The 18,983-nt window shown below is 36.5% G+C and overlaps 3 protein-coding genes across 4 annotated transcripts; 1 reads left to right on the top strand and 2 right to left on the bottom strand.

Moving 5' to 3' along the window:
• Positions 1–27: 27 nt before the first annotated feature.
• LOC105210704 (uncharacterized) lies at positions 28–7,387 on the bottom strand. The gene is made up of 9 exons (XM_011181820.3): positions 6,352–7,387; positions 5,867–6,171; positions 5,248–5,772; positions 5,066–5,156; positions 2,956–3,797; positions 2,756–2,891; positions 2,522–2,625; positions 2,334–2,461; positions 28–2,266 (listed from the first exon to the last, which is right to left on the bottom strand). The coding sequence occupies exons 1-9, from the start codon at positions 7,232–7,234 to the stop codon at positions 1,441–1,443; spliced, it is 3,840 nt and encodes a 1,279-aa protein (XP_011180122.1). The 5' UTR covers positions 7,235–7,387; the 3' UTR covers positions 28–1,440.
• A 264-nt stretch (positions 7,388–7,651) lies between these two features.
• LOC105210706 (serine/threonine-protein kinase prpf4B) lies at positions 7,652–8,742 on the top strand. 2 transcript variants are annotated; one of them, XM_054232903.1, is made up of 3 exons: positions 7,652–8,370; positions 8,434–8,525; positions 8,585–8,742. In XM_054232903.1, exons 1-2 carry the CDS (start codon positions 7,750–7,752, stop codon positions 8,512–8,514), a joined length of 702 nt encoding a protein of 233 aa, XP_054088878.1. In that variant the 5' UTR covers positions 7,652–7,749; the 3' UTR covers positions 8,515–8,525; positions 8,585–8,742. The 2 variants fall into 2 exon arrangements, with proteins under 2 accessions (XP_054088878.1, XP_011180124.1); XM_011181822.3 differs by having other exon boundaries at positions 8,434–8,742.
• Positions 8,389–9,187, bottom strand: LOC105210705 (39S ribosomal protein L41, mitochondrial). The gene has a single exon (XM_011181821.3). It carries the CDS (start codon positions 9,085–9,087, stop codon positions 8,581–8,583), a length of 507 nt encoding a protein of 168 aa, XP_011180123.1. The 5' UTR covers positions 9,088–9,187; the 3' UTR covers positions 8,389–8,580.
• Between the last annotated feature and the right edge of the window lie 9,796 nt (positions 9,188–18,983).

The following is an 18,983-nucleotide window of genomic DNA, read 5'->3' as shown; positions in this document are numbered from 1 at the left end:
TTATTACTCCCTAACGGACTATTTACAACAAACTACAATGTTTAGAAAAAGGTATTTAATTATTTTAAAAAAATTTATCCAGGTTTTAAAGAACAAATTTTATGCGCTCACGTTAGTTAGCTGTATGGCAAATATACAACGTTGTATGGACACTCGTGCGCTTGCGCTTTACAATATCTCGTTAGATGCTTTCAAATAAATGTGTGCTACAAGTTTAGTTATATATGTATGTATATATGCACATACTATGTGTATGTATATGTTGAAATTGCGTTAAAAATTTGTTGTTATATATAATTTTTCGAAAATTTTAATGCAATTTAAATGTTATACATGTATGTACGTATAATATTGTTGTATTTATATTTCTTAACTGTATATATATATATATTTTATTTGTATGTATTCCTACACATGTATGCAAACACTGTTTTACTTTTACTCTGACTTTACACATTTATTCATATTTTGCTTTTCCTCAATTATATTCGTCCGTATATAAATATATTGTGTACTTTGTATATATTATTACATTAATTGTTGTATTTATTTAGCAATGAAACATGTCTGCGTATTTAAAAATAAAATAAGCACATTTGCTAAACAGTATCCAAACCAAAATCAAAGCAAAAACGCAACATGAATTAACTTAAATGTGTTGCACATTATGTGATAATACAATATAAAAACGTTTGCATATGTATACATATATAAATCAACTCTAGTTTAAAAAACCGAAAAGCATTTACGAGACAATTGAAACAAATAGGGATATTCACTTGTTAGACACAAAGCAAAATGTTGTGCATGTTTCTTTTACGTGTTTGAAACTTTAGAAATCATTTTTTTACATATATAAATTTAAAGTGCAGTAGTAACAGCAACAGATATTTATATGTATATATATTTGAAGCAAGAAAAACATATGTAGAGCAAGTTTTAATTTTGTTGTTCCAGAAATACTTAAATAATAATATAATTAGAAGTATTCACGAAACTGAAGCTTGCATAAATTAAACCTCAAAATTTTGACAACTAAATGTCAAATTTGTATTTGTTATATTACTAAAACAAATGTAAACAAACAATAAAAGCAGCTGTCAAATTTAGTTGCGTGAATAGTTCCATTTTTTTTTTTCAAATTACGCACTTGTAGCACTTAACATATTTAATAATATTCATAAAATTTAAATTTAATTAAAATATACAATATTGTAAAAGAAATATATGCAACATTGTGTATGTAGTGTAAACTCAAATTTTTTATGCATATAAGTATCAAATGTGTTTAAAAAATATACACATTGATATTTACTGCAACACACACAGTGAATATCCCTAACAAACTTACGCTTATTGAAATCAATACGCCGCACTTTGTGCTACTCAGTAGCTCTGCCACGGTAACGTGTAGTCGCGTTGCCGCTGTTTCATTCGTTTTCATTGCTGTTGGTTATGATGTTGCTGCTGCTGTTGTTGCTGCATCATTTGATGATAGTGTTGTTGCTCCGCAGCTGCCACTGCATCAAACATAGGTGTGTGCACTTCACCGAGAAATTGTGGCGTTGCTGGCGGATTGGGATCGGCCAATTCACCAATTAGCGGCATATCAATATCGGATGTGTTGAGCGCATGTTGTTGCTCTGGTTGGCCAAAACCAATGTGATATTGCGCAGCTTGCACATCACTACCGTCAATCAAATGACTGCCATACGCGGCAGCGGCTTGTTGTTCCACCACAACGCCTGTGCTGTCGAGTGTCGCTGGCGCTTGTTGCTCTTGCTGTTGCACACTGTTGCCATCTAATAATGGAGTGGCCTCTATTTCACCAAATTGTATGGGTGTCGCTGTATCGGTGTTCATTGGCTGCTGTGGTGGTTGCAATTCCGGCGGTGGTTCTACCACCGCGCTAGCGTCAGCTTCGGCTGCAGTGTTCGATTGTTCGCCACCTTGTTCATCACCTTCGACACCAGATTCACCGTCGCGTCGCACCAAACCCAACATATCTAACATATTACGTTTGACAGTATTCTCCTGAGCGGCCTCCACTGAGGCATATGCGGATTTCTGACCACAAGTGGCCAAATGGTGTGCCATCTTATTGCCAATCGATGTGGAGAAACCGCAAATACAATGCATTTCGTTGGGTAACGGCAGCTCCATGACTTCGTGTGCCACACTACCGCCGCTGCACTCGGCTGCATGCTCGAAGACAGCACGTTCACAACACGATTTATAATTACACTTATTACATTTCATAATGCCACTGAAATGTGTTGCAAGTGTGACAAATTAAAATGTGCAAAAGAATTAATATAAAATCAAGAAAATACCTGAAATGTTCTTCACTTAGAATTTCAGCGTTGCACTCCGCACAAATGGAACCGTCAATGAATGCATAGAACTCGCCGAGTTTCGAAACCACGGTGTAGGGTAGTGGTTCACGATGATGACTACGTATCTGTAAGTAAGTGAAAATAATAATTAACATATGTTTGAATAATTTGTCGTGTGCACATACCTTCGGTGGCGCAATAAGCATAGAGTTGGCGAGCAGTGGCTGCACCTTCTGTGTACTCTTCAAGAGGCTTGTGTGATGATTAGCGGTATGCTGCTTCAAAGCTCCTAAAAATTAGAAAAAGTTTAAATAATTAATTACAAAATATAATATTGTAACGAATAATGATACTAATAATAACGAATAAATAATGCAACCTAACCTAAAAATAATTAATCATAAATTGTCAAAACATACCCTTTTCAATAAAGCTGAGCGCACATTTCTGGCAACGCAACTGTAAATCCTTCTTGTTAATATGGGTACGCAGATGCATATAATAGTTTTCGATGTTCGTTACGTTAATACGTCCTTTGTAGGCGAAACGGAAAATCTGTGAATAAAGATAAAATGCATACATAAGCAACAATTAACTAAACATATTCTGCACTACTCACATCCAAACAGAATGGACACTGCAAGAAATTCTGACTTTTATGATCATCATAGAAATGACGCACGACATCACGATGCGATGAAGAACGATACCCACAAGCCTGGCAAGCATATGGCAATTCCAACATATTGTGCATCTTCTGCAAATGCACCGTTAAATGATGCAACGTATTAAAGCGTTGCTGACAAATCAAACAATGATAAGAAGCCGATGTGGCTGACTTCGTCACGAGCGGATGCATAATTTGATTGTGTTTGGTGAGCACCGACTCGCTGGGATGCTTATCCAGACAGAATAGACATTGGAATTGATGATCCTTATCGGCAATAATGTGTGAGACCAAATGTGTTTGTAACTTCTCATTGGAATCGAATGATTCGTTAAGATCGCAGATGGGGCAATCAACATTGGTTGCCTCAACAACAACGCCAGCGTCATTCTTATAAGGGAAACACTCGAAATTGATATCCAGACCATCGCGTACGCCATAGTACAATTCCTCAATACCCTTTAAATCGTCTTCGACATCTTTCTCTTTCTTTACCTTGGCTTCGATAAGCAATTTCTTGCTAGAGCTTGGCTCTGTCTTAGCACTAGTGCTATGGTGTTTAGTGGACGAGGACTTAGACGATGCTGGTCCCTTGCTTGTTGATGAGCTGCTTGTTTTTGACTTTTTCGAATCTGGCTTATAATCATCATCTGTCGCGGCAGCAGCTGCTTGACGCCCGCGGCGTCCACTTGTAACGGGCGATGAAGTCTCATGGCGCGGTGTATCGGGTTTCTCTTTCTTTATGGATTTCAAATTGACTTTTTCCGGTTGTACGTAATCAGCTTCATTGATGGCTGCAAGAGAAAGTGTGTGGAAAAAAAAATAATTTGAATAGCATTTCAAGAAACATCACTAACACTTAACTATTAAAGGTATGTGTGCTAACTGTATAGGCGTTTAGTATGCAAACTAGTTGTGTAGGAAGAATACTAAATATGAAATTTGCATTTAAAGCAAGAAGTAAAAAATTAGTTTGTTAGCTCAGCTGCTCGTTTGAATTGCTAAAAAATTAAAGCGAGTAGAAAAAAAATCATTTATTAGTTCAACAGCTCGTTTGTTTTGCAAAAATGTTCCTAATATTTACAAATTTATTTCCTAACCTCAACAAAGAAATTATTTGTCATTACAACTCAACAGTTTGTTCACTTGTCACATTTTGCGTACAAATCGAATACAAAAAGCATAATACCACAAGCTAAGCTTTGATTACTAAGATTTTCTATGAAGACTTTTAACAATCACAACTTTTATATCCGAGAGTAAATAAATCGTCAATGCACCAAAAATAAAAATAGAAAAGCTTGTCTTGTTTGTTTAGTTTTTAATAAAACAAGAATTTTATTTAAAATCAAATAGCCATTATTTTAACTTCACTACACTTAGTTATAAATAAGATATTATGCTTTTTGTATATAAATACGACTTAATTTGTTTTTTTTTTTTATTACATATAAATTACGCAACGTGAACAATATTGAAGGTTCTTTCCAAAATTAAGTGAGAAACTCAATAACAACAAAAGACTGGGAAGATTATTAAAGTTAAGCATTATATGCCGATTTAAGGTAACACTTTTTTGTAACAAAAATTAATATTTTTTTGGAATGAAACCTTCAAGCATCATACACTAAGTTTATGATTTTTTGTTTTTTATAGCACAAATTATGAAAGTTTAAGTAATTTAAATTAGTTAAAGAATTTGTACTCTAAATATGAATATTTTAAGAAATAAAGTAACATAGTTTTTTCGCTCAATCGAAATGTAATGACAACACATTATACTGCGCTTGCGAGTGTACTTAGCAACTAGTTGAGGTATAAGGCCTGTGGTTTAAGCACATTTAGCAAAAACTAAGACATGATTTAGCAATAAAAACTTGCATCTTGTGGCTTTAAACGAGCGCTGCAACGAAGAAATGAAAAATAAAAATGTACACATTAGTAAAATAAAAAATAACACATTATTCCAAAAGAAATTGCAGCATATACGTCCTGTCATTTGTGCAAAATGTTTAAAATAGTAGCCAACGTCAAAGGCTACGTACTAAAATGGGGTACTAACGTTTTTTCAACCGTTTTGGTGTTGTATTTGCTGGAGTCTCTCTATAATTTGCGGGCAGCACACTCCAATCTTTGAAGGGATTCGTTGCGACCTATAAAAAATATATATTTATATATATATATGTAACTACTATCAATTTTTATAAACTTTTTTAGAACACAAATTATGCGCCGTCTACGCACCTGATACAAGCGTTGTGTCAGCGTTTCGTTTGTGTTCATACGTGTCTGTTCTGCGATATGTGAGGTTATGTTGTTGAAGGCCTGCAATGCATATGTGCCGAATTGTTCACGCCAAACCAGCTCATCCAAAAATTGCTGTATCATTTGCCGCGACAGCAACGACAAAGTATTCTGGAACATACGTGGCACAATGCGACGTAAGTAATCCATAACGGCAGAGTTCGTGTGTTTAGCTGAGCTATCGGTTGCGGCCGCTTGTATGATGTTTTTGAAACCCATTGAGTAGAGTGTCATTTTATCCACAGTTAAATCAATGCAAATAACACTATCCTTATGCACCCAACGTTGCAATGGTTCCAGTATCGTCTGGAAACGTTTTTTATAATTGCGATCGGCATCGGATACAGGTTCCACGGCACGTAGACGTATAGTTTTCTCTGCATAATCAAGTACACCTAAAACTTCCACTTTGACTTGGCGTTGTTGGCCATCCTGCGATGTGGTGCCTAGCGAGATGACACCCACCTAAAAAAAATTAAATAAAAAAATATATATATTTGTATGAACATTTCCAACAAATTAATAAATATTGTACTAAATCTTCACAAATATATTTTACCTCAACAAATCGTTCGGGTCCACCAAGCTTTTTACATTTCTGATGTACTGCTAATGTGCAAATTGCACGCAGCCAAGTATAAACACCCTTTATATACACATTGTCTACCTTAACCCACTGTACCACGTTTTGTATATTCGTCTGACAAGACCAATGGTAGATTAGTTTAAGTATGCATGATGGAGGATGTGGTGCGCCTTCAAATATGGAACCGTGGAATACAGAAACAAAACGCATTGGACAGCATTCACTAATCCAAACATAACCGCCGGTGTAGGGGAACTTTGTGGCATCAGAATATACACCTGAAAATGAAATAAAAGGTATGTTGGAGTTAAATGGAAGCCCAGAAAATTGATTACATTCTAAATATATAAAAAAATACGAAAAAACTTTTATATTTATTTTATTTTTTGTATTTGTATTTATTTATATTTTATTTATTTATATCTTTTTTTATATTTATATATTTTTTTTTAGCTCACCTAATTTTAACTCATTAGAACGATGATTTGCACACTTTTGTTCAGCTTTCAGCAGTCCCTCTTGTATAAGCCATTCGGTGAACTTATTTGGTGTCAACATCAGCACCAGTTTCACCTTTGAATCTAGCTTATTACGTGTACTTGACATATCTTTAACTTTGAGCCAAGGTTTGGCCAACACCACCAAAGAGGGAAATGTTTTGCCCTGTAGTTTTGTTTCTTTACCTTGATCTTTACCGTCTTTGCCATCTTTACCATCCGTACCGATAACCAAACCACCGACAGAACTAATTTCTGAAGGTTTGAAATTTGTTGGCGGCGTTGTTGCGGTAGATCCTCCTTTACCAGGTGTTGTCCCCTTTCCGGGCGTACCCACTTTTCCACCTTTACCAACTGTACCTGGCGAACTGGCAGACTGCAGTCCTTTTTGACCTTTAAGCCCCTTTGCTCCATTGCTTGATGCCCCACCTGCAACAGGCGTTAGTCCCTTTTTGCCGGCAGCTACAGCAATACGTTTCGCTAATGGCACGTCGTCCTCCTCTTCATCTGAAGATTCTAAATATACAAAATTTGATGGACGTTTGCGTACACCACCGCGTGTGCCACCCACTGGCGTAGTAGGCGGGTCAACTTTAGCGGGTTTTTTCGGTGGTAATGTGGCCTCCTTTAATTCCTGTAAAACTTTTCCCTTAAATGAATACGCCTGAAATACCTGTCCATTGAAAAGCTCGCGACCCTCATTGGAAGTCAATGCTGATTTTAATGCATTTTTAATTGCATTATGCTCATTGGCCACCTTCTCGTATGCAGCTAATTGTGCTGGCGATAACTCCTCAACCCAGCATTCTAATTCTAAGCTTATATCACTTTTGGTAACGCGCATTATTCTTCCTGGCAAGATAAACGCGTTTTTAAATATTAAAAATCCAAGTTTTTAAATGAAATTCTGATTATATTTTCACACGCAACAATTCAATTCGTCTGATAAAAATTTTCACATAGAGAAAAATGGCGATGGCGGCGTTGCTCTGCTGACGTTGCCAATATTATGGAAAGTAGAGGGATTTAAATAAGAGAGATTATTGGGAGCAGATATTGATTACAAATTTTGTTGAAAATTTTTGTAAACTGGATACAGTAAAGGTAAAAAAACGATACAATATTATTAAATTATACTAAAAATATATTGTGTACAAGTAAATGGGAGGTGTTTGTAAAAAAACGTTGTATGCATATATTTGCCAAATATACAATTTAGATTCTTAAAATAGTCCGTTTATATGTAAAAATATGGCAACATCGACCGTCAATGTAGTTGACAATTGAATTCGACACAAATTTTTGCCCACACATAACAAATCTTGTTTTCCCGGTAGAAATATATTTTGGAATTAAATAATGCGGGAGAGTGAATCAAAGAGTTCCCGCCGAGATCGAGACCGTGGACGTGATAGAGATAAGGAACGTGATCGAGAACGTGAACGCGATCGTGACCGCGAGAGAGATAGGGAAAGGGACCGAGATCGTCATTATTCACGAAAATATCCTTCAAAATCCAGATCACCATCCCGTAGCAGTCGTTCGAAGAAGAGCAAAAAATCTAAGAAGTCAAAAAAATACTCCAGGCGCAGTCCGAGCAGTAGCAGCTCATCATCCTCTTCTAGTTACTCTGTAGCCAGTCGCAGCAGTCGTAACTCACACTCTCGTTCCCAGGCTCGAAGTACGCGTGCACCTAGCTCAGAAGAGAATTCACGCACAGCAGCGTCCGCTTCATTAGCTGTTGCGACCCTCAAAGGTATAGATGCAATTGACGCACAGGTGCGAAAGGCCTTGGACGCCATTGAGGAGGAGGCGTTCCAACCAAAAACATTTTTTAGCACACGTGACAGAGAAGCACCAGAAAAGAAACCACTCCCTGAGAAGGTGATTATTGATTTGGAGTCAGAAACAGTGAAGCTACCAAAAACTACAGATGCATCAAAAGATACTAAAGTCGAAGAGCAAATGTTCCACCCAAATGTAAGAAAATATAAAAAATATTTTAATAACAACTTTTATTTAAATAGTTTCTACTCATTACAGTTCATTGGCGATGCAGAATTAAAGGCTGAAAAATGGTTGCGCAAACTATATAATTACCGACAAAGATATTATCAAGAGTAATCGTAACTTATGTTAGTATAGGTACCATTGCTAATTTGCATTTTATTATTAAAACAAATATACGCTTTAGAATATATCTGAACCGGTTTTACGTGCGCGTATCAAAGCCTCTTCAGCAGTCAACTGCTCATTTTGTGAAGGGTTCGCAGGACTACCATCATCATTCAGTTTTCCTTCTTTGAAATCCTCAATTATCTTCTGAGAATAAACCGCATTGAACAAATCCAAGCTGGTAAACTCTGATTGAATTACTTCTGGTGCTTTGTATGACACATAAGGTTTCAACTTGCAGTCCGTCAGATCGGGTACAATTAATTCCGGTATACGTTCTGGGATCTCCACATATCTGCCGTCAATGGTTACGCCCGTGTCCCGCACACCACGCTTATCAATGGGTACTGGCGGATTTGCTAATGTTTTCTGTGCTTCCTTCACACTGCGTGTACCTCTTTTGTTGGGCACTTGAAATTTACGAAAATTGCGTTTACCATCGAGTGGGGTTGTTGTGCTAATAGCGCGACTGTTTTTGCCAATCAGTGGCACAATACGGAATAACTTAGTGCAGTTTTGCATACTTTTGATTTACTTGACTATGGTTAAATAACAAGCAGAAATTTCACATGGATAAACATAAGTAAAGTGGTTGCTGTTTGTAGCGGTTTTAAATAGAAACGATGGTAATGAAACAATGTAGAGTGACTGTGTTGGATGAATGGAATTGGAATTTGAATGTTAACAGAAATAAAACAAGCGCGGAAAGTGAAAATAATAAATTTTTTGCACGCATATAATTTGAAAATTTTATTATTATATTATATGTAAATATAAATGACATTTTATTTAATATTTTTTTTAGTAATAAATCATTGATCTGTTATATTTGAGTTTGTTCTCGCAGCAGTTATCGATAACTTTTGTCATTCATTAATATCGATACTATTTCTGGTAATAAGCTGGAAAATAAATAACGAATAAAAGTAAAAGCAAATTTAAAATGAAATTATAAAAATAAGAATAAAATAATGAAAAATTTAAAAATTTCTTAATAAATAAAAGCTTAATAAACAGTTGTAACAGTGTAAATAGTTCCCCTAATGTGGATTTGGAGAATTTGTAGTCCTTAGTCATTGAAAAATGTAGATCCTTTTGACTATGTAGATGCGTTGGATTAATATATTCGTAATTATTTTATAGTTCTGAATGCCATTATTTGCTTACATAAAGGGTACCATCAAGAACACTATTGACTATTAAAAATAATATTTTACAAAATGATATAATGAATTGAATAAAACATTTTTCTTATCAATCTTTACGAAATCTGATTATTACATAAGAACATGTCTATGCATATATTTACGCTTCTACGTAATATGCAGTTAAATATGACCCTTAAATTATCTTCATATGTATGTACATATGTCCTTTATATTTACTTTCATAAACTACTCTAAATAATTTATGCATATTGCTCTATCTATTATCCTTGTCATTCTTTGTCATTACGCATTCTGACCGTCAAAAGAGAAATTATAGTACAATTTATATTTACAAACTTAAATACAAAGAACTTTAGTCATGGTATACCTCTAATTGCAATTGATTGGCCTTCACAAGCAGTTTCTTTGACCTTAACATTTTGTTGGTCAATAGTTTATTATGAATGTGTGGGTGAGGGTGTGTGTGCACAAATTTTTACAGAACTGCATATGCACATTTTCCGGGCGTGCACTTACATATGTATGTATTCATAAATACATACATTTACCGTGTATAAATATATTGTATGTATGTATGTATGATGAATACACAATTAGGTTGTGTATGTGTGTTCGTATGAATGTACATTCGTTTACATACTTACATAGATTATTATAGCGGGAAGAAAGTGCATTCGCCAAGTCACCGCACGTTTATTTCTGAAAATATGGACAATTTTCGCGATTCACAAATGTTATTTATGTACGTTCATATATACTCATCTACAGAGTAGATACCCTGTTGGAAAAATTTCAAATATTGATGAAGATTTTGTAATTTGCTTAATAATATGAAGGTCGTTGTATAAAAGAACAAAAACAAAATAAAATAAAAAATAAAAACGACACAACGATAGATATAAAAAAAAAATGTCGGAAATAAGTAAATATAAAGAAATATATAAAATGTTTAAATTTTGAATATTTTACAATTTCCTTAATATGTTATATATTTCATCTTATCTGCCAATTCGAAATATTTGCAAAAATCTAATTTGCATGTCAACAGCCCACCTAAATTATGAAATTATCTTACCACTGCACTTGCTAGGTTAATATTTAATACTTTTGTTTATTGCTCATACCAATCTTGCTCTGTTTTATGCGTTTACCTACAATATTTTCCAAACTATTTATTACTTACTGACATGTCATGCCAACATTTTATGGAATTCCGCCTGGGTGGTAACGGATATGTGCGCTTATCCGCCTGTTACGAAGATTATAAATGCACAAGTCCGTTTGTTTATACCTATGTATATATAACAGTTCATATGTAAAATTCTTTGTGTGCATTATATGGTACAGTAGTGAGTCTAAAAATAGCAAAAGTGCGTATTTTTAAATGTGGTATTTTAAAAAAACACTTTCGTGAATTTGTAGATTCCAATTGTCAATTTCTAATATTTTTTTTTTAATAAAATATTTTTATGTATCAAATTATAAAATTTTCAGGATGAAGGCGACAACATTAAATTAGACGAATGCGTTTTAATTTAATTAATTTTATAATTACAACCGCACAAATACCAACAAATGCATAATCAAATTTAACATTATTTTCCGAACACACCTCGTGAAAGCAAATATTGGCGATTCGTCTAGTCACAAAATACTTTCATTAGACGTGAGCCTCAGAAAAACTGTCAAAATGTCAAATAAACGTCCAACAACTGCCTTCGAAAAATTATTTACTGTAATCTAAGGGAAACAATTGATACGAGGGCTGCTATATATATTTCTGGCCTAGGCAACACTAAGTGTTGCCAGGTGCAATCTGACATTTCCATTGGAAAGTTTGACATTTTTTAGCATACATCACTCAGAACGTTTTGTCATTTAATCGTGAATTGTTTTATTTACAGGGAATTAAAAAATTCATCTCGGCCAAGAAATGGAATTAACTCGTGAACATTTACGTGCGATCATTTTTCACAACTTTCGACGTGGATTATCGCGATAAGAGCGCATCGATGAACTAAAATCTTTGTATGGCTATGAAGCACCATCCTATAGCTCTGTGAAAAACTGGTACAACGAATTCAATCGTGGCCGACGCTCGCTCAAATACGAATTCCGTGAAGGTCGTCCAAAAACAGCCGTTGTGCCAGAAAACATCGATGCCGTACGTGAACTGATAATGCAAGACCGTCATGTAACATACCTTCAGATAGAGGCATGCCTATGCATTTCTCCCACCAGCATACATTCGATATTGCATGAACCCCTGGCCGTAAAAAAGGTTTGTTCTCGTTGGATCCCGCACAATTTGACAATCGCTCAAAAAAAGCTCTAAAAAGTGCTTCGAAAATTGGTTTGAGCGCATGCATAAGTGTATAAATCTTGATGGAGAATATTTTGAAAAACAATAAAACCATTTTCGTTTATAAATATTCCTATTTACATTATTAGGCCAGAAATATATATAGCAGCCCTCGTATTCTAAAACTCTACTAGGCAGTAGATATTGATAGCGAATATTATATTTTATCAATTAACAAGGTTTCGTTTTGTTAAATACAATAACGTACTGTAGTTGTTGATTTTAGTGTAAAGTACGAATAATTATGTTTATTTAGTGTGTTGTTGGATCAGCTGGCATTTGTTTACATATTTTTTATTGTTAATTTTTGAACAGATAACTTAACCAGTAAATTGAAATCTATATTAAATTGAATATCATTCCCTACCAAAACTCAATAAAATATTATTTTTCACTCTGTGCATTTTTATTACACACAACTGTCAATTGGTCGCTGTCAAAGGCGCGTGGCCGTTTCGATTTTAATTTCACTTCGTACAGCGCATACTGCATTTGTGATTGGTATTGTGCGCTCAGCAGAAAAAATAATAAATTAATAATATCTAATATTAGGAAAGTGAAAAGAATATTACATGCTGAAGCAGTCAAACAAATATTCATGCCTATCTAATAAAACGACGTAGAGGAAGACCCAAATGTATACACAATGAAGTAATAAAATTTTTGCGTGCCCCACCAAGTGTAGCAATAAAGTTATGCATGGGTGTATTCAAATGGGGTCCGATGGGGGCTAGAAGACAAGTAAGAACCCTAGTTATGATTAAAAAGTACTAAGCTATTCATAGAAAGTCCACTTAACCTTTTATCAGACATTTGAGTTGAAGTAGCTTTTAAAGTCTAACTCAGCATCACGGAGTTTCTCGAAAAATTTCATTGCCATTATTTCGTCCTTAAAGGAGACTTGGAAAAATGATTAGAAATCTAGTTTACAGTAGTATAATCCTTTCTAGTTCTTATGCATTGAAATTGTTAATACCAATAGCGAGTCCATTTCGCTCTCCGCCATTTTGTACAATTTTGAAAAGTTGCTACGAGCGATATTCGTTGTGTACTTCTTATTACTAGGGAATCTCATTAGAAGTGTATTTTCATTTGAGTCCAAAACTTTCAATAGGTATCTGTCTGCAACATTGTTTTCCAATAGCAATTGCTGCTGTACCGGCAATAGCAAATCTCCCATTATATTTCTGAATGAAGAAACCCCTTATATAAAACATTAACCCTTCAAAATCGTTCCAAAACCATTCCAAAACTCGACTTTTTGCTTAACAACAAAGACATACAACAACTCTTCTTGTGAGTAAATGTTTGGAATCCTTTGCGGCGGTTTTGTCCCCAAAGAATGGGGAGTTTATGAAGGCATTGTTTAGCTGGTAGTAGATTGGTTGTGGCACCTGTTGTTTGAAAAAGAAAAAAAGTTAAATGAAGAATGTACTATATGTTCAATCTGTCCTTAATTAGTCAAGTTGAGCTACCACGCATCTACCGCAGTAAATTTCCTCATTTCAGGGATAAACTTTGATATTCAAAAAAGTTTTCCAACATAAACCGTCATTAATTTCGTTTACCCGCACCTGAGGCAACTAACGAGAGAATTTAACGGTGCAACAGTGAAAATAACAGGAAATAAATAACATATTTAATGACAAGGAGAAGACATGCTACCGCTTATTTTTTTATTTATATGTATGTGTGTGTGTGAGTGAGTCATGTATCTGTGTGCGTGAGTGTAATCTCAAGGCCGTTGAAATTAAGCTGCGTTGACGCAAAACAATTTCAAGTAAGATCCTCCTCAGCATTTCAACGACAAACAGCAATCAACAACAAGCTTGTTTTCCCGCTGCTGCTAATGCCACTTTAACTACTTTTATTCTTACTCAAAACATTACTTGCGCTCCAAACGCTGCGCTAAATGCTTATACACTAGCTATACGTATTTGCGTATGTTTTATGTGTGTGTGAGAGTTTACCATATGTGCGTCTCTTCGCCCAGCTTCGCTCACACACCCCTAATACGACTGCTCTGTTGTGCTAATGCTATCCATTTGTTTTTGTATCGTTGTTGTTGTTGCTGTCAACGTACATTGAGCAGTCACTATCAGCCCCCCAAAAACACAAAAAGCTTGATAAAACCGCTGCGTAACCGTTGTTCGTCGAGCATTTCGAGTAGCGCTCTACGACTTGGCGCGCGTCTAGCTAGTAGCAGTGACGCGGAGCGACAGCGCAGAAAGTGTTTTCGATTTTGTGTGTATTCTCTGTATATGCCGAAGTTGCGGCACAAGCCAACAGCTGGAACTAGTTGACGGCCGGCAGTGGAACGAGTAACATTGGATCGGTTGGTAGCTGGCTGTGTCTTTGGTTTAATAAACAGCAGTAGTAGGGCGCGCGCTCGGAGGACTTTACGTAGAGAGCCTTTTTCATTAAACACGCCAGCGGCTGGTGTGTCCAATTTGAAGTGCTGTAAAAGGTATTCACAAAGCCAAGAATTTCGAAGTAGAAGTGACCAGAAAAGTGTAGAATAAATAAACAAAAAATCGAATGTGTATAAGTGTAGTGTTTTTCGGTTGTTTTTATTGGTATTTTACGTGCTATTTGGGGTTGATCGGAAGTGCTGACTGCGCTGCTTACTAACAAAATTACATATATACATAATATTAATTATATATGTAATGCGTCTTCCGCGTGCTTAAATCAACTACGTGCGTGTGTGTTTTTGGTTTTTGTTTGTTGCTGTACCGTGTTGTTTTGCGCGGCGCATTTTTTGTGCAATTTTTTCGGTAAAATCCCCCTCCCTCCGGGCGCCGTTAAAGATGAGTGTTGTGTCGACTTTGCTTGCTCAACAAGTCTACAATTGGCAATTGGAGGACTTTGCCTGCTTTCGCAAATGTGGCGAAATCACGGTGTCTCCAGATGCACAAACCTACGGCATGAATTGTCGCTTCTGTCCCGGTATTTGTCTGCAATTCGATGTTTTCATTGAGCACATACGCGAGGTGCATGCGGAGCGTGTTAGCGGGCTATATCAGCAGACGGATGTGTGCGGCGAGGGAAATTGCGAACAGAGCACTCAAACACAAACACAAACCGAATTGTTGGTGGAAGGCAGCTATAGCGATTATGATGACGCTGCTGCCTTCATTGCTGCCATTGCCAATCACACTGCCGACGGCGATGGCGACGACGACGATTTCGATATTGATGTCGAGCGCATTGATGGCGACGAGTGCAACTATAACAACGCCGCCACGGTGAGCGCCAACGTTGGCAGTGACACTGACACCGACTCCGCGGCTAATACCGCACAGACGACGCTGCCCGCACCGCGTCGCTATCCACAACGCCTGCGGCGTCGTTGCACAGCTGTTCTAAATGGCATAAACGAAGATAAGCCGCCGCGTAAACTATGCAATTGGAATGAAGCGCCGTCAGCGAAATATACTGTTTCGTTGGATAAATTCAAAACACTCACCAACACACATACGCCACCAACACCGGCGCCCACACCATCGCCCTGGACAACACCATTGCAAAATGTCAAAGAAGGCGGCGGCGGCGGCGGCAGCACAGTTGCGAACGCGGTCGAAAACGAAAACGAAAGCGAAACCAAAGCGACCACCAAAGCAATGGACACACCCGACGATACACGACTGGACATGAGTTTGGGTGCGCAAATAGTAGATATGTCCGATTTGATGTGCGACGGTGATGGGGATGTAGAAATGCAGGCGCACAGTGAACCGGAAGCGCCGCAAGAGCAAGTGGACTTGGTGTATATTATGGAAAGTGCAACGCCAGATGGTATTATCGAAGAGGAGACCGTGGTCGATCCGTTCGAAATGACACAAGGTTGGCGGCGTTCAACAGATTCATCGGAGGTGAGTACGAAGTATGGTGTGCAGCAACAAAAAAACAACAACAAACAAATGGTGGCGTTTAGCGCCATAAATTAGTGTGTGCAAAATAAAGTGTAGGGCTGCAAAAATGGGAGAGAGCGCGAGGAGAGTGTGGTTTCGATTTAATGCTGTTATAAATTGAAATGGGTTAATGCGATGTACGGGTGTTTGCACATATCTTCATACATACATATGAATGTATATAAGATGTTATATTGGACGTGTAAGAAAGTGTTACGTTGGACAATAGCACTCTTCAGTGGACAGTAGCACTCTTCAACAGACAGTTTACTGTGCTATAGCACCACACTTCATTGGACAGTGGTCCCAGAAAGCGCGCGATAGGACGTGTATTCCGGCGGTCAGTTTATTATTGTATGCTTTAGAAGGGGGGAAGAGCGCACGTTAAGCGTGTGCTTGTAGCGCATTGTGTGGTGAATGTAAAATGATATGGAAAAAAATTCGCGTTGCTTTTGTTGTTTTTTAGTCCGATATTTACATAATTGCTTTCATTTGCTGCTTTGTTTGGTTTCTTTCTTTCTAAATATTCTACACAGTGCATTCTTTTGACTTAGTTTTTTATACATATGTAGATTTGAATTTAAAATGGCATTAAAAGTGTTGTCGACACGAATATATTTCTTTATATCAAAGGTAGTTTGCGATTTCAAGTCGTGTTTTATAAACACACAAACATACACTCAAAGAAAATGCGCGTTAATTTTCGCAACAAACACACATACACACACACATTGTATAAATATAATAAAATTACCGTAAAGTAAACATTTTAGCGCTGTAAATGCAGCCAGCCAGTAGTAAATGATTGCAATATCTAATTATATACAGACTTACGTCTGTGCATCTAGCACCGCACATTAGTGGCACCTACAAGTGTTTATTTTTATAAAATTGCATAGTTTATTACCAAAAATGATTGCAGGCGCAAGTCATATTTGGCTTCTTATTGGCGCTTTGCATTGCTCGATTTGATATTTTTGTTCTGCTTTATTCAAGAATTGACAAAAATTATTTCTCTAAAATTATGCACGTAGTTGAATTGATTTGTGTTGGATTTTGCATTTCGTATCCGTTGCCCACATCCATATTTGGCGCGCAGGAAAATGCATACATTTTGAGTAAAAAGTTGCCATTAAAAATCAGAGCAGCAAATGTGGAATTTTGTAAATTTTATAATATAGACGGCAGAAAGACTAGTTTTTTACAAGACCGTAAATACCCACCTGAGTTTTAAGTGAAATATTATTCCGCAATACTCGAGCAATACAAGCAAGTTTTTCTTCTATTTATCCAGTCCACTGTTCGAAAGCAGTGAGTACATAGGTCTATTACTCTTTGCAAATGTTTGTCTTTTAAATATCGTACTCATATGAAACACGACAGGAATCCCTCTATTTCAAGAACACTTTCTTAGATCACCAGACTGACCTCACTAATAATTTTAAGGCTAAACTAGGTTACGTGAGCCTTTAAAACAAGGCTAATAATAAGTAACCGTTAACGTTCGGTCCGTGAGAACCGTCGTTTGTGATGTTTCATTTTCTGGGTGTTGATTTTATTTTTTTCCATAGGTTCAACGTGATAATTCACTTCGACATTCGGACTCCAAACTCGCCTAACCTCTAAACGGCTTTGGGGATGTTGCATCATGAATGCTGAAGTTTCCGACTATTGTGTCGAAGAGATCTTATTTAACCACCTCATAAGTGCTTTCTAGGCGCTTAAAGAAATCATCTTTGATCACAACGTGCTTTTCTTTTATCGGGGCGTTGCCGCGAACCAGCGATATTAATTCACTTCGACATTCGGACTCCAAACTCGCCTAACCTCTAAACGGCTTTGGGGAATGTTTCATCATGGAGGCTGAATTTTCCGACTGTTCTGTCGAACACATCTGCTTTAACCACCTCATAAGTGCTTTCTAGGCGCTTAGAGAAATCATCTTTGGTCTCAACGTCCTTTTATTTTATCGGGGCGTGGTCGCGAACCAGCGATATTATTGAAGAATTTCACTTTGATGTGGATTGTGGCGTTCATCCACAGGGTTGAATGCCTGAACTCGGCGACGGAGTCTCTCTCGCACAGCAAATCCAACACCAAATTTACGCTCCTTTATATGACCGCGGTAGTAGATTTTACAATAACTCACCTTCTTCCAGAAGTGAGTCAAAGAGTAAGCTTGTGCTTCAAAATCTCTCCACTTGAAAAATCCGGTAGTTGCAAAGAAGCCTAATATCCCGTTTTGGGGCCATTTTTATTTATTGTCAATAATCACTGTGAAGACAAGTGTTCAACAAATGACCGCTATGAAAAGAACTGTTCATATTTTCACAGTAATGGATTTGTTGTAGTTTATTTTATTTATACGAAATTGAAGTCATAGAAATCCTTGACTTCGTGTCTAGATATTGAAAGGAGTAGTAACTTCTAAAATTTATCACTGATTCTGTACTGAGCTCTAGTCAACGTGTTTTTAACCAAGATTGCTGCACATATTGCTTAAAAAATTAACTTTATTTTCGAAAAGAAGACTCCACTTCCAGCCTCTGCCATTCAATACAGACTCAACAAAATGTAGGATAAGCTTGAATAGAGCTTCTCACACACAACTTTGCGTGAAAATTGCAATATCATACAACTATAAAGTGGCTAGACATTTTAACAAAAGTTGAAAGACACAAGTGCAGGCATGTTACATATAAATATACATATGTTTGTGAGAGAAATGTAGTATTTTTGTGTTTTCAATCTTTTGTTTCTTCTCATATGTAAATATCATGTATACAAATTTTTTGCCTGGCGGTACAAAGCGCAAGCCAATATTTGTAAACACATTGAAAAGTACAAAAAATCCAGTGTATTCGTTGTCGGTGTATCGCGCGATGCCATGACCGGCTGATATTGCAAAATAAAAACGCTAAGTAATTTTATTGTATTCAATTTTTATCAAGAAGAAATTGTGGCATTTCGTTG

The sequence above is a fragment of the Zeugodacus cucurbitae genome, chromosome 6 (assembly GCF_028554725.1).
Source record: "Zeugodacus cucurbitae isolate PBARC_wt_2022May chromosome 6, idZeuCucr1.2, whole genome shotgun sequence".
In the NCBI taxonomy this organism is placed as follows: Eukaryota; Metazoa; Arthropoda; class Insecta; order Diptera; family Tephritidae; genus Zeugodacus; species Zeugodacus cucurbitae.
The sequence above is the reverse complement of the archived record's forward strand: the minus strand, read 5'-3'. Positions and strand labels throughout refer to the sequence as shown.

Bases quoted from the DNA above. Each gene is read 5' to 3' on its own strand.
- LOC105210704 (XM_011181820.3), bottom strand. From the start codon at position 7,234: ATGCGCGTTACCAAAAGTGATATAAGCTTAGAATTAGAATGCTGGGTT. The intron at 5,773-5,866 runs GTAAAATATATT...AATTTTTTTTAG, and splicing joins GACCCGAACGATTTGTTGAG to GTGGGTGTCATCTCGCTAGG. The intron at 2,626-2,755 runs GTATGTTTTGAC...TCTAATTTTTAG, and splicing joins GCTCAGCTTTATTGAAAAGG to GAGCTTTGAAGCAGCATACC.
- LOC105210706 (XM_054232903.1), top strand. From the start codon at position 7,750: ATGCGGGAGAGTGAATCAAAGAGTTCCCGCCGAGATCGAGACCGTGGA. The intron at 8,371-8,433 runs GTAAGAAAATAT...TACTCATTACAG, and splicing joins AGCAAATGTTCCACCCAAAT to TTCATTGGCGATGCAGAATT.
- LOC105210705 (XM_011181821.3), bottom strand. From the start codon at position 9,087: ATGCAAAACTGCACTAAGTTATTCCGTATTGTGCCACTGATTGGCAAA.